The sequence below is a fragment of the Caretta caretta genome, chromosome 20, assembly GCF_965140235.1.
Source record: "Caretta caretta isolate rCarCar2 chromosome 20, rCarCar1.hap1, whole genome shotgun sequence".
Lineage (NCBI taxonomy): Eukaryota > Metazoa > Chordata > Testudines > Cheloniidae > Caretta > Caretta caretta.
The window spans coordinates 14214495-14227005 of NC_134225.1; the positions used below are offsets into that span (position 1 = coordinate 14214495).

The 12511-nt window shown below is 46.0% G+C and overlaps 1 protein-coding gene across 3 annotated transcripts in view; it reads right to left on the reverse strand.

Moving 5' to 3' along the window:
• The window catches only part of ATF7 (activating transcription factor 7), a 110511-nt gene that overhangs the window by 17330 nt on the left and 80670 nt on the right, over nt 1–12511 (reverse strand). For all 3 annotated transcript variants that reach the window (XM_075121797.1, XM_048831859.2, XM_048831860.2), the window contains exons 7-11: nt 12039–12138; nt 10669–10782; nt 9182–9334; nt 6093–6290; nt 2846–2954 (exon numbers count right to left, since the gene is read on the reverse strand). In XM_075121797.1, the coding sequence (XP_074977898.1) occupies nt 2846–2954; nt 6093–6290; nt 9182–9334; nt 10669–10782; nt 12039–12138 (674 nt within the window). The remainder of the gene's footprint in view (nt 1–2845; nt 2955–6092; nt 6291–9181; nt 9335–10668; nt 10783–12038; nt 12139–12511) is intronic.

The window sequence follows — 12511 nt, forward strand, 5'->3', positions numbered from 1 at the left end:
GCCAGCTCCATGCAGTAAATGCACTCCTGCCTGGAGTACAGAGGAAGTGATGGAACTCCTGAGTCTGTGGAAACACAGTGCCAATCCAGCCATAGAAACACGGATATCTACGAGCAGGTCACTCAGGGCATGGGGGAGAAGGGCTACAACAGAGACATGCAGCAACGCTGCGTGAAAATCAAGGAGCTGCAGCAGGCGTACCAGAAGGCAAGGGAGGCTAACAGTCGCTCTGGAGTTGAGCTGCAGACACACCACTTCTACAAGGAGCTGCGTGCCATCCTTGGGGGAGACCCCACCACCACTGCCAAGAGCCCAGTGGATACTTTGGGGAAACTGGAATCAAAGGCCCCTGCAGTGCACAGTGAGGTTTTGGACAAGGAGGAGGAACATGGGGGACAGACGACTGGGGATCCAGTGGCGCGGCGAGCCAGGACCTCTTTCTGACCCCAGAGCAGTCGAGCAGGTCTCTACTGTCCAGCCCTGGAGAGCCTGATGCAGGGAAAGAACCTCTGGTAAGTATGCCGTTTGCTTTGATATTGCGGAGACACATCTATTCATTTACTATTTTTCAGTCAGGCTAGAAGAGGTAGTGAACCAACCAATAGAGGCAGAGTTCCTATCTGCTTCTCATTCCCCTGTACAGCTAGGCAGAGGGGCCCTGTGGAACAGTTTGTTTACATGCACTGGGATGTCCTGTGAATCCTCCACAGAGAACTCGAGGAAACTTTCCTGGAGGGAGTCTGCAATCCTCAGCCGAAGGCTTCTGGGGAGGGCTGCCTTATTTCTTCTACCCCGGCAGGACGCTTTCCCACACCAGTAAGCAAATACTTCAGCAGGCACCATTGCAGCACACAGGCTAGCAGCAGACGCATGCAGGACCTCTTCCCTGACAGCCTCCGTTACGCTCAGGAGTGAGACAGCTAAAATTTCCCAACTCCAAATGATTCCCGACTGATCGGTAGCAATCTGGTGTGGCCAGCTTCCATACAGCGATCGCCACTTTCTTCTTCTCCAAGAGCGTGGCTCTTATTTTAGTGGTGCTGTGCTGGAGGGCTGGGGACACAATTCCATGAATGTGGCCTTGAGCATCTGAAAGCTTTGCAGTCACTGCTTGTCATCCCAAATCAGTGCTTGTTTCTTGGGCCCAGAACCAGCGCTTCACCATCTGGCAACTGCTTGAATTGTTTCTTTCTTTGTCCATCAGCAAGGCAGCCTGCAAGGGACTGTCATATCCCTCGCAGCTCCTTTGGTGGCTCTGAAAATACTGAAGGACCAGGCGCATTGTGTTTATAATGGTCAGCACAATACCGAAGAGCAGTGAAGGATCCATGCCTCTCACAGAGATGGCAGATGTGCAGGTTTGTGAGGCTTTTGAAAAGAGGCGTGAAACATTGGGGGATGCAGATATCATGGGACGGAGAATATCATGTTACCAGTATCACAGGATGCAGATATCATGGGATGGTGAAACCATGTTACCAGTCATCCCTGTGCAAGTCGATTGCCCCATGAGGCTTTGCAAATCCTTTCCAAAACACCCTGCACCACATGGTGGTGAGTTGCACAGTGGGATAGCGACCCATGGTACACTGCTCTCAGCATCGATGCAAGCGCTGCTAGTGAGGACACACACACCCCAACACAAGGAGCATAGTGTGGCCATGCAAAAGCGATTTAATTACTGCAGTGGCTGTACGTCAACGTAATTTTGGTCAATTTAATTTTGTAGTGTAGACAAGCCCTCAAGATGGAACAGATGGTCCATTCAAGGTGAAGTGGTCCACTAACACCCCTCCAGTCATAGCGAGAATTAAGACTCCCTATGACTGGAGAGGTGGTAATGGGCCACTTCGCCTTGAATGGTCCCCTTGAAACGTGTATTAACTCCTTATGCTAAACTATCTGTTCCACCTTGTATTTAGCTGTGACACCGAGTATGTTTTTCAGATGTGAAGAAGAGCTCTGAGTAAGCTTGAAAGCTTGTCTTTCACATCAACAGAAGCTGGTCCAAGACAAGATGCTACCTCACCCATCATGTCTCTCTACTGGCAAGCAGTTTAAAATAAAGATGTCTTCTCACTTGTAAACTGAACCAGTTTGATGTGAATTGCAGAGAACATGAATATGGAACCCCATGATATCATTTATAGAGTCTGGACTTTTCAACTGCAACTGCACTTAAATAGCAGCATTAGTTTCCAACACTGAGCAGTATAATACAGTGGAGAAGGACACCTAGTGTTCGGGGCAACTCTGGACCAGATTCGTGGGAGAAATGGGAGTTTGAGTGATGGATGCATGTAGAATATTTCATGCTTCAGGGAAACATACTGACAAAAGGACAAATACGTTATATTATCAAAGCTTTTACACTGTAGTCATCACCATGATATCTGATCGCCTGCTATACAAGGTCTTGGAGCAAAATTGGTAGTGACAGAATGTTACCACTGTTATTGTTCCTACACAAAGTGAGTTGTCTGTTCCAAGTTCAGTTTCTAATGGACAGGGGACCACATCACAAGAACCGCCACAACAACAGACACTAATTGGAGCTCTTGTTGGGAGCATCAGAGAAACCCAGGGCAGAACTCCCCTGTCACCACCTTGAGGTGGCTTGCTCCAGTGCAGGGATAAGGCACATTGGCCAGGTACAGCATGCGAGAAGCCTGCGCTGCCACTGCTTGTGCTTTACCTGGTCCTGTGGAGAGAGGACACCAGCCCACCGGGCTGTCAATCTAGCATCCTTCAGGAACACTAAGTTCACGTAAGTCTTGTATTCGGGTTTAATTCTACTCAGATGTACCCTAAGGTACAGTGCCGGCAAGGGCAAGTCACAACTCACCAAGATACCCCTGTGTTTTTTTCTGTAGTGCAGTGACTGGGCAGTCCTTGTGAGCCAACAGTAGCTGTTTAAGTTGAGCAACTTCATTCCTCAGTAGTGTAACTTCATTCTGAGGTAAAGAAAACAACATTTACAGGGATCATGAGTGTTCAGAATAATATCCCTTAGCTGTGGCAGAATACTAACATGTAGATTCTTCAAAGTTTAACTCCAAACTCTTGCGTCATTTGAGGTCTACAGACTCTGGTCATCACAAATTAACCCTTAATAAAAAGTTGTGTTTGTGAGTGAGTGTGTATTCAAAACAAGCTTTGCAAGGTTGTCCTCTTACAGACCCGTACCTTACCAGGAAATCCCACGTTCCAGATGTAAAATTAGTCTGTATGCGCTTGCCACCACCACCAGTGGAAGAAATGCTAACAATAAGAGTCAATGCAATATTTTGTTGAACTTGATGGAAAGCTAAAAATTCAAGTGGCATCTCTCTGAAGGCCAAAAAGTCTTTCTAAGAGGACCATTAATGAGGACTGACCATGAACAGCTATACAGAGTAAAACCGTATCAGGGACATCTGTTCTTTGATATATCAAGGGCCACACCCGCAACAAAATAGGACCTCAAGTCCCACCTCAGGTTGTTCAGAACATGACAGCCACTCTTACCTTTAATATGGAGAAGGAGTCTGTAGGTGTCAGCCTGTTATATACTTGAGTGGAGGCTGCTCAGACCTACATCTATCCATCTAAAGTACTTACTATGGCTCCCATTTAATAGGTGGTGAACTGAGACACAGAGAGCCTAAGTGACATGCCCAAGGTCACAAATTTGTTAGTCTCTAAGGTGCCACAAGTACTCCTTTTCTTTTAACAGAAAGTCTGTAGCAGAGGAGGAAATTGAATCCAGGTCCCAGGTTTGCACAGTAACCAATAGGCCATCCTTTCTTTCTGTCACCTCCCCACAAATAAGGTTGCAAGCAGCGATCCATTCTGAAGCCAATTCCATACCTTTCTCATTCCTTTCAACACCAAACCAAAAAATGTTCATGCTTTCAAAAACTTTAGGTTAACTCTCAGCTATTAGTGGAAAATTTTCCCCCTGAGAATTTCAGAGAGCATGTTTGTAATTGAAATTTGAGATGTGCTTAATATCTGTCCCCCCTGTATCTGGAAAACCCAGTCAACTGCACTTTGAAATTGGCTAGGAAAACAATTTCTACAATTACCTTGTGACAAGTATGACGCTGGCAGACCAGGTCATGTCAGAGTGTATTCAGGCCAATTCACTTGTGTATTAGTATAGATCAAAGCAATTGTTAAATGTATATGTGCTTTGGGTGTTTAAACTTCATAAAACTAATGGGATGTTAAGTGCATTGTTTTCTCTCATCTGTATCCTGTTATGATGCGACATCAAACATTTACATTGTAAATACCGCTGTAACTAAATAACTCATCAGACATCAAAGAAGCCTTGTGGAATGCTAATGAAGGACTTTATCAGAAAAAGTGCTAATTACAAAGCAAATAGCCATTGTGTCTGATGACTGGAGGTCTGAGACTCCATACACTGGAGGTCTGAGAAGGTGGGTAGAGAGACTGACAGCTTGCTTTCTGTGAGAAGAAGCTATAAGAAGGGATTGAAAAAAAGATCCTGCATCTTTGGACTCTGACAGGGAAGTGTACCAGATATAAAGCAGAAATCCCCAGAGACAATCTAGGTACCCTGGAAAGACTTTTGGGAAACTGGCAGTTTACTATGTTGCTGCCACCATTCGGAGTTACAAACTGTGATTCACCTGGACAGATATTTTAGCTGCTTTAATCTCTCAATAACTCATTTTTCTTAGCTAATAAACCTTTAGTTAATTTACTATTGGTTGCCAGTGCCAGGGTTGTCTTTGGTGTAAGATTCAGAGTACCAGTTGATCTGGGGTAAGTGGCTGGTCTCTTGGGACTGGGAGCAACCTGATGTGGTGTGATTTTTGGTTCAAGTGACCATTATCACAAAGTTCTGTTTGGGTGGGTGGCCAAATAGTCTGGAGAGTCTAAGTTGGTCTGTGACTCCATGGTAAGACTGGTACAGTGATCTAGGAGTTCACATTTGTTACTGGGTTGGTGAAATCTAATGATAGAACATATCACCAGCTTGGGGGATCTGCCCTGTTTCTGACAGTCTGCTTTGTGGCAGGTTTCAGAGGAACAGCCGTGTTAGTCTGTATTCGCAAAAAGAAAAGGAGTACTTGTGGCACCTTAGAGAGTCTAAGGTGCCACAAGTACTCCTTTTCTTTTTGCTTTGTGGCAGGCATTCACAGTTGTGAGCCACTCCAGACAGTGTGACAAAGAGGATGAAAATATCGTAATTAGTGCTATTGAAGCACACTGCATGAGTCGCTGAAAGCCAGTGGGGGAAACAGCCCACACTGGACGTGAGTTCAGTCTTCAGAATCCTTTCTGTCCTTGATCTGTCTGCTGAGAAGGGACTAATTGCAATGGGAAGGGAATTACGCATCGTTCTGCTTGGCACAGCAGGAGAGAGGCTGCCAGGGAGCTAGTTATAGCTCCCCAATTTTCAAGGAGAATCTGAACTGCCCTGGGCTTCAGCTGCAGTTCCCTCTTTGCTGGCCTGTGGTTCCAGTCCCAAGCAGTGGAAAATAGAGCAGAAACCAGTTACACTGACTTTGTGCCAGTTGACAGCTCTTCCCAAGTTAGGGGAGTCTTCATTTAGGATACACCAGCTTCCTGGTGCCTTTGCACTGTTCCAGCACCTATCTTACGTTGCTGGAGCAGCTGAATGTTCCAGGGTGCAGTCTTGAGAGGATGAGTGGCAGGGCACAATGCTAAATTCTCCCTTACCCGCTTCATCCTTTTCAGGGCAAGACTGGGTGCGCAGCTCTTATTTATTGTGTGCGGCGGAGGGGGTTGGAAATGCTGATACAAAATTCCACTTGCTCCTTTTCTTTCACCTTTGGCTTATCCAGGACTTGATGATCCTTTATAAATACTGGTTTCCATTGCCAGAGGCACATACACAAGCTTTTGCGAATCAAGCACAGAAAATATAAACATCTTACAAAAAAACCCTGCAACATTTCTAGCCACTTGTCCCTAGGGATTCTGGTTTCTCACAAACTAAAGACCACCACCAGAGCACACAGTGCCTCTGGCACCACGGTAAAAACGTCCTCCTTGGAGTGGAGGACGCAATGCAGCCAAGCAGATGGACTCTGACTCCATGGTTACATACTCACACTCAGCTGGATGTTCTGTGTCGTGAGCTCCTCTGCTTTCTTTTCCAGGGAAGATACCCACAGCTTGCGTTTCTGACGGCAACGAGAGGCTGCAGCGCGGTTCCGCTCCAGGAAACGTTGCCTGCGCTCATCCGGGTCTTCATCCATCGTGCGTCTCCGCCGGCCACCGGTGCTGGGCGTGGGCTGAGCAGGGGAAACCTGGAGTTAGGACAGAAGGAAGAGAATTACTGAAACAAACATACACTTGATTAAACCAGACAGTTATCCACGCTGATTGTACTGAGTCCAGAGCAAATTCCAATTGGCTTGGAGAGTCAGGATGTAGGATCCGTCAGATGCTGATTCTGAAACTAAAAAACACTCCATTTTTCCACAGCAGCTTCCAGTGTTCTCAAGGTACTTTACCGACATTAATGAATTAGGTCCAAACAGATTTGTTGAGACTTATTCTACAGACAGGGAAAGTGAGGGAGAGAGATTAAGTGACTCCCTTAGGGTCACGCTGGGAGTCTCTGATGGAGACCCAGGTTCCCTGATTCTCAGTCCTGCACCTTATCCAAAAGCCCATCCTTCCTCCCAAGCACCGAATCTTGTGACACGTGTTGATGGATGGGCAATATGTCCTAGATGCACAATGAAGTTTCAGTTCTGAGCGACTATCTCGGTGTCAGGATGATTTGAATATTTTTAACATACAGTGGAGATCTCTAGACAAGTGGTGGATATTATTCTTGTCAGCAAGTTAAGGAAGTATGGGCTGGAAGAATGCACTATAAGGTGGGTAGAAAGCTGGCTAGATTGTCGGGCTCAACGGGTAGTTATCAATGGTTCCATGTCTAGTTGGCAGCCGGTATCAAGTGGAGTGCCCCAAGGGTCGGTCCTGGGGCTGGTTTTGTTCAATATCTTCATAAATGATCTGGAGGATGGTGTGGATTGCACTCTCAGCAAATTTGCGGATGATACTAAACTGGGAGGAGTGGTAGATACGCTGGAGGGGAGGGATAGGATACAGAAGGACCTAGACAAATTGGAGGATTGGGCCAAAAGAAATCTGATGAGGTTCAATAAGGATAAGTGCAGGGTCCTGCACTTAGGACGGAAGAACCCAATGCACAGCTACAGACTAGGGACTGAATGGCTAGGCAGCAGTTCTGCGGAAAAGGACCTAGGGGTGACAGTGGACGAGAAGCTGGATATGAGTCAGCAGTGTGCCCTTGTTGCCAAGAAGGCCAATGGCATTTTGGGATGTATAAGTAGGGGCATAGCGAGCAGATCGAGGGACGTGATCGTTCCCCTCTATTCGACATTGGTGAGGCCTCATCTGGAGTACTGTGTCCAGTTTTGGGCCCCACACTACAAGAAGGATGTGGATAAATTGGAGAGAGTCCAGCGAAGGGCAACAAAAATGATTAGGGGTCTAGAACACATGACTTATGAGGAGAGGCTGAGGGAGCTGGGATTGTTTAGCCTGCAGAAGAGAAGAATGAGGGCGGATTTGATAGCTGCTTTCAACTACCTGAAAGGGGGTTCCAAAGAGGATGGCTCTAGACTGTTCTCAATGGTAGCAGATGACAGAACGAGGAGTAATGGTCTCAAGTTGCAGTGGGGGAGGTTTAGATTGGATATTAGGAAAAACTTTTTCACTAAGAGGGTGGTGAAACACTGGAATGCGTTACCTAGGGAGGTGGTAGAATCTCCTTCCTTAGAGGTTTTTAAGGTCAGGCTTGACAAAGCCCTGGCTGGGATGATTTAACTGGGATTTGGTCCTGCTTCGAGCAGGGGGTTGGACTAGATGACCTTCTGGGGTCCCTTCCAACCCTTATATTCTATGATTCTATGATTCTATGATTAGATTATTATGGGTTTAGGAGAGGAATCAGACAGTATTTCTTGTAGTGGATTAAATATGCTCACTTTTCTAGCGAGACTACAGTTTAAATCCCACCTCAGCTCATTAAGTGAAAAGAAGTTGATTTGCCTCAGACTGATCTTCAGTAGATATTTGTCCATATCACAAAGCCACCACCCCAATTTACAAGGACAAATGCCTCAAGAGTAGAACAGCAGGGAAGCTGGGAGGGTGAGGAGCGGAGTTAGTATCATGGATGGGCAGGAGGCAATGCTGCTGGTTGGAACCGTGGCCAGGGAGGAGTTGTGAGGGAGAAGCCTGCAGAACACGTCTGGTTTAATCCTTATTTCCACCAGCACTAGAATTCAGCCCCTAGCATCTGCCTCAGCCAAAAAAAAGTTAAAAAAAAGAAAAAAATAAGGACTATTCAGCTTCATATTGTTGGAACTTACCACAGGTTACAATGTGAGAGGGAAACAACTCAACAGAGCCATCTTTACAGATATACATGACACTATTGCAAGGGAATATGGGCTTTTGTGTAACACAGCCAATCTTCAGCTGTGCTCTAACATCATTGTACAAAGTCTGACAGGCATTTAAGAGTGGATTCTGTAACACTGCAATCTCCTGCTGTATTCTGAGGGAACAAAGGAAAAACCAACAAGGACAAATCACCCCAGACTCAGTCCTCCCAGCACTACTGCATAGGCTCTATAATTACACAGCCACAATGTGAGAGCACAGTTACACTTCACTACTCACTGTCAGACAGCATATGGATATTAAACTTTTGGAAGCCTTTCTAACTGATGGAGCAGGTGGCAGTTCTGATGGAAGGCTGGCATTTGGTTAGCTGGCAGGAGCAAGTGGGGTTGATTGCCTAAGAGGGGAGTGTTTAACCCTAGTAATTAAAAAGGAAAGAAGACAGCAAAACACTCTTTCTAAACTCTAGAACACCAAGTAACTGTGCCTGTTGCCTAAGTCTAACTTGCACTGTTTGACAGTGATGGTAACAGAAACTACAAAAAGGAGTGTTTCACACACATTAAACCCCAACCCCCAACAACCCCACCCCCAAACCCCACAGCTCTGGATAGCATATAGGTCTGAGCAGAGAGTGACAGATTCATGAGGTTATTCCCCACTCCTTTCCTAGCAGACTAGAACTCCCAGTATCTTTGCTTCCTCCATCATCATCTTAAGCCATCATATCTTCAAAGATTAAGAAGGAGCAGACCTGTGGCTGAGCGGGAGAAGGTGCATCTGGGTGCTGGAGAAGTATCTGACCCTGCTCTGGACGTGAGGTCACCATCGTGCTTGCTGACCCCACAACCATGCTGCTGCCATTCAGTGAGGAAGAAACCTGGTGCGTCAGGCTGGCCTTCAGTCTCTGTAAAATGAGAGAACAAAACTATCAATGGGATTCAGTGCTTTTAACCAGCCTTCTCCATTCGCCTCGGAGACACAGGCCCTAACATAACTTATTCTTCACGCTTTTCAAAGGAGGATTCAAATCCAGCCAAAAGCTGTTATCATGTGGCAGGTGTTGGGTGGCCCACGTGAAGATAGATGGTGGTTCTCAATCCAGTTCAGAACAGACAGGTGTCTGCATCACAAAATCACTACAGCAATTGGCACTCATCAGCTCCCCAGCTGGCAGTCTCTGCAGAAGGACAATGGACCAAATGGACTGTGGAGACTGAACAGCCTTCAGATGCTAAGAGGTGGGTCTGACACATGGGGAGGGACACAGAAGGGAGGTCTTCACTAACACAATCACTGACCCAGATGAAAGGAGACTGAAGCATGGGCATATTGTTACACACACATAACAGAGTTTAAGAATTCTTACCCTCCTATCCCCCACAATGGTTCTAGTTTCAGCTCAGTACACGAATGCAGAATGAATCTTTGCAAATGCCTAGCTAGTGTGGAATTGTAGTAGTCATTACTGGAAGCACCAAGGTCACTGCAGCAATGGAGCACATAATAACGTGGAAGCCCTCACTGCAAACAAGTCCACTCTAATATTATTTCAGCAAGACAAACGTGGTTTCACCATCTTTGTATCCAAACTTACTTTTCCCTCTGCCTCATCCCTACTTTCCTTCTTCCTCCTGTGTGCACCGAGCACTTGTGCTCTAAGAGCCGGGGAGGCGGAGAAAGAAATTCCTTCATAAATCTACAGTTGGAAGAGCATCCCACTGAAAACCATTACTAGAGTACTCTGCCAGATCACTACACCAGAGCCGCTCCCCTCTTGGCTCTCTCCTCCCTGCCCCCATCTGTCATACTGGAACAGGAATCCACTGCTTTACAACATGTCCCATATTTAAGATGGGATCAGGAATCTTTGCCTTGACAATAATATGTAAGGTCCATATGGCAGACGGGCGGTGCCGAGTGATTTAATGAAGAACAACTTAATACTCTTATATATTTATAACACCTGCTCTCAGTGTTCCTACAATGGTTTAAGATACTCTTACTGCTGCAAAGGATTTCAGTGGGGAGCAGTCTAAGCTCACTAATTTGGGCTTATCTATTCAAGAGCTTTTGGTGTCTGTTTAGAAGGATGAGTGGGTCATGAGTACAGAGATTCTAAACACACTCTTTTCTGGAGGGAGATAAGTGAAGGATTTTACGACAATTCTATGAATATATCCCCCAAAGCAATCTCCCCGGCACAGGTCAATAGGCTTCTCTCTATGTTCTGGAACTCACCATTTTAGCCTCAGAGTGCACTGGAAGGCCTGATGGTGAAATGGAACCACTGCTGTTGATGGGTGGACCAGGAATACCAGGAATGTTGGGCACCATGGACACTGGCCTAGCCAGCTACATGTAGAGAGAAGAGCACACACATTTTGAGAAGTTATGTCATTGCTACTGGAAGCGTCCCGCATGAAATGGCATCATAATAATCACTTGACAAAGCATCTTTAATGCAGAGAGCCTAGAACGTTTGACAAACTTTATAAACTACGGCCACGGGGATTGTTTCGTCAGTCACTCAAAGGTGGGCAGTCACCTCTGTGGTGGCCACAGCTGCTATTTAAGAGAACACAGCAATGGCAACCAATAGCTGAGGACAGAAAGCGAAATATACTTGGTGGCAAAATATCGTGAAAGGTCTCTCATTTCCCTCACACCCAGAAAACCTGTATCCCAAAGGGTGCAATGCTGCCAGGTGGCCATTAGAGGAATGGGAAAACTGGGGCATCTGGGTTCTATGCCCAGTTCTAACATGGACTTGCAGCACCACCCTGGTTAAGTTTTAGCTTCCCCATCTGTAAAGCAGGCATATTTGCCTGGCTTACCTAAACAGGGGAAATGGAGCTTTAGTTCTGTTTTATAAGACACACTGAAATACTTTGATGAAAGGTGCTAGGAGCATGAGTTATACTTCAAGAAAATACGGAGATGTCCTACATGCCAAATTCTTAGCACACTGGCCATTCAGACGTGCATTCCCCTATCCCCACTGGTGGATTGCAACTTCAGCAGTCCTACTACCTGAGGAACTAGTATATTGTAATTACTCACTCAGTACACAAAATACCCGCCAAGCAGGAGACACGGGATTTGCACAGGCTGACTCACTCAACACACACAAGCCCACCAGAAGGTATATTTATTTGTGAATTTCATACCCTGAAAAATTCTCCTTAGGCTGAAGTAAAACCTGCAGTGTTAAATATAAATTACCGTTTCGCGCACTGCCCAGGCTGGGGCGGCTTTCCTGGCCTGCAAAGATTAACATGTTCTCTGTAAGCTCGAATGGTTTCAACTGAGGCATTCCGTTCCAAATGCAACCAACTAATCAGGAATCCTGCAGTTCCCAGTCCTGGATCAATGGTGTGAGCCATCTGCCCAGACCAGGCTTTATTTTTCAGCCTTACTGGCCTCTAGTGTGACTGGCATGTTATTATTACCTTGCTAGCATCAGCCCTTGCCCACTTCCACTTCAGGCTTATCTCACACAGAGGGGTAGATGTATTTTAATTTTGCAAATGAAAGCATCTGCATATGTTGGGCAGGAGAAAAACTGCCCCCTCCTTTACCACAGAGAATGTGCTAGAAGTTTCTCTTACCGATATAACAGAAGGCATCTGTACAGGAGGGCCAGGGAGGACAGGCATGGTCTGTCCATTCGCAAGGTGCATGACAAGTGGGAGGGAGCCTGTAGGAGACCTGGAGAAACACAATTCAAGCTCACATATGTCAATTCAAGTTTATACTGTACAGACAAGACTAAATAGCCCCCACCCAACCCCACCAAGATACAGGCAATTTCTAGCCTTGTCTAGACTAGGATTTAAGGCATTATGTTAGCTAACACAGGCTAACTTACATGTTTTAAAAGTCTAGCATAGACAAAGTGCAGCGCCTTTAGCATGTGCTAAATTGATCAAATTAAAGCCTAGTTTAGCACGTGTTCAAGTATACGTTGCCTTGTCTACCTGAGATTCTTAACATGTATTAACTGATGTGTGCTAACATCACATTTTGGGTATCCAGGCAAAGTTGTCTGACAACCATTTGTTGCTTGGTGCTGGCAGGACAT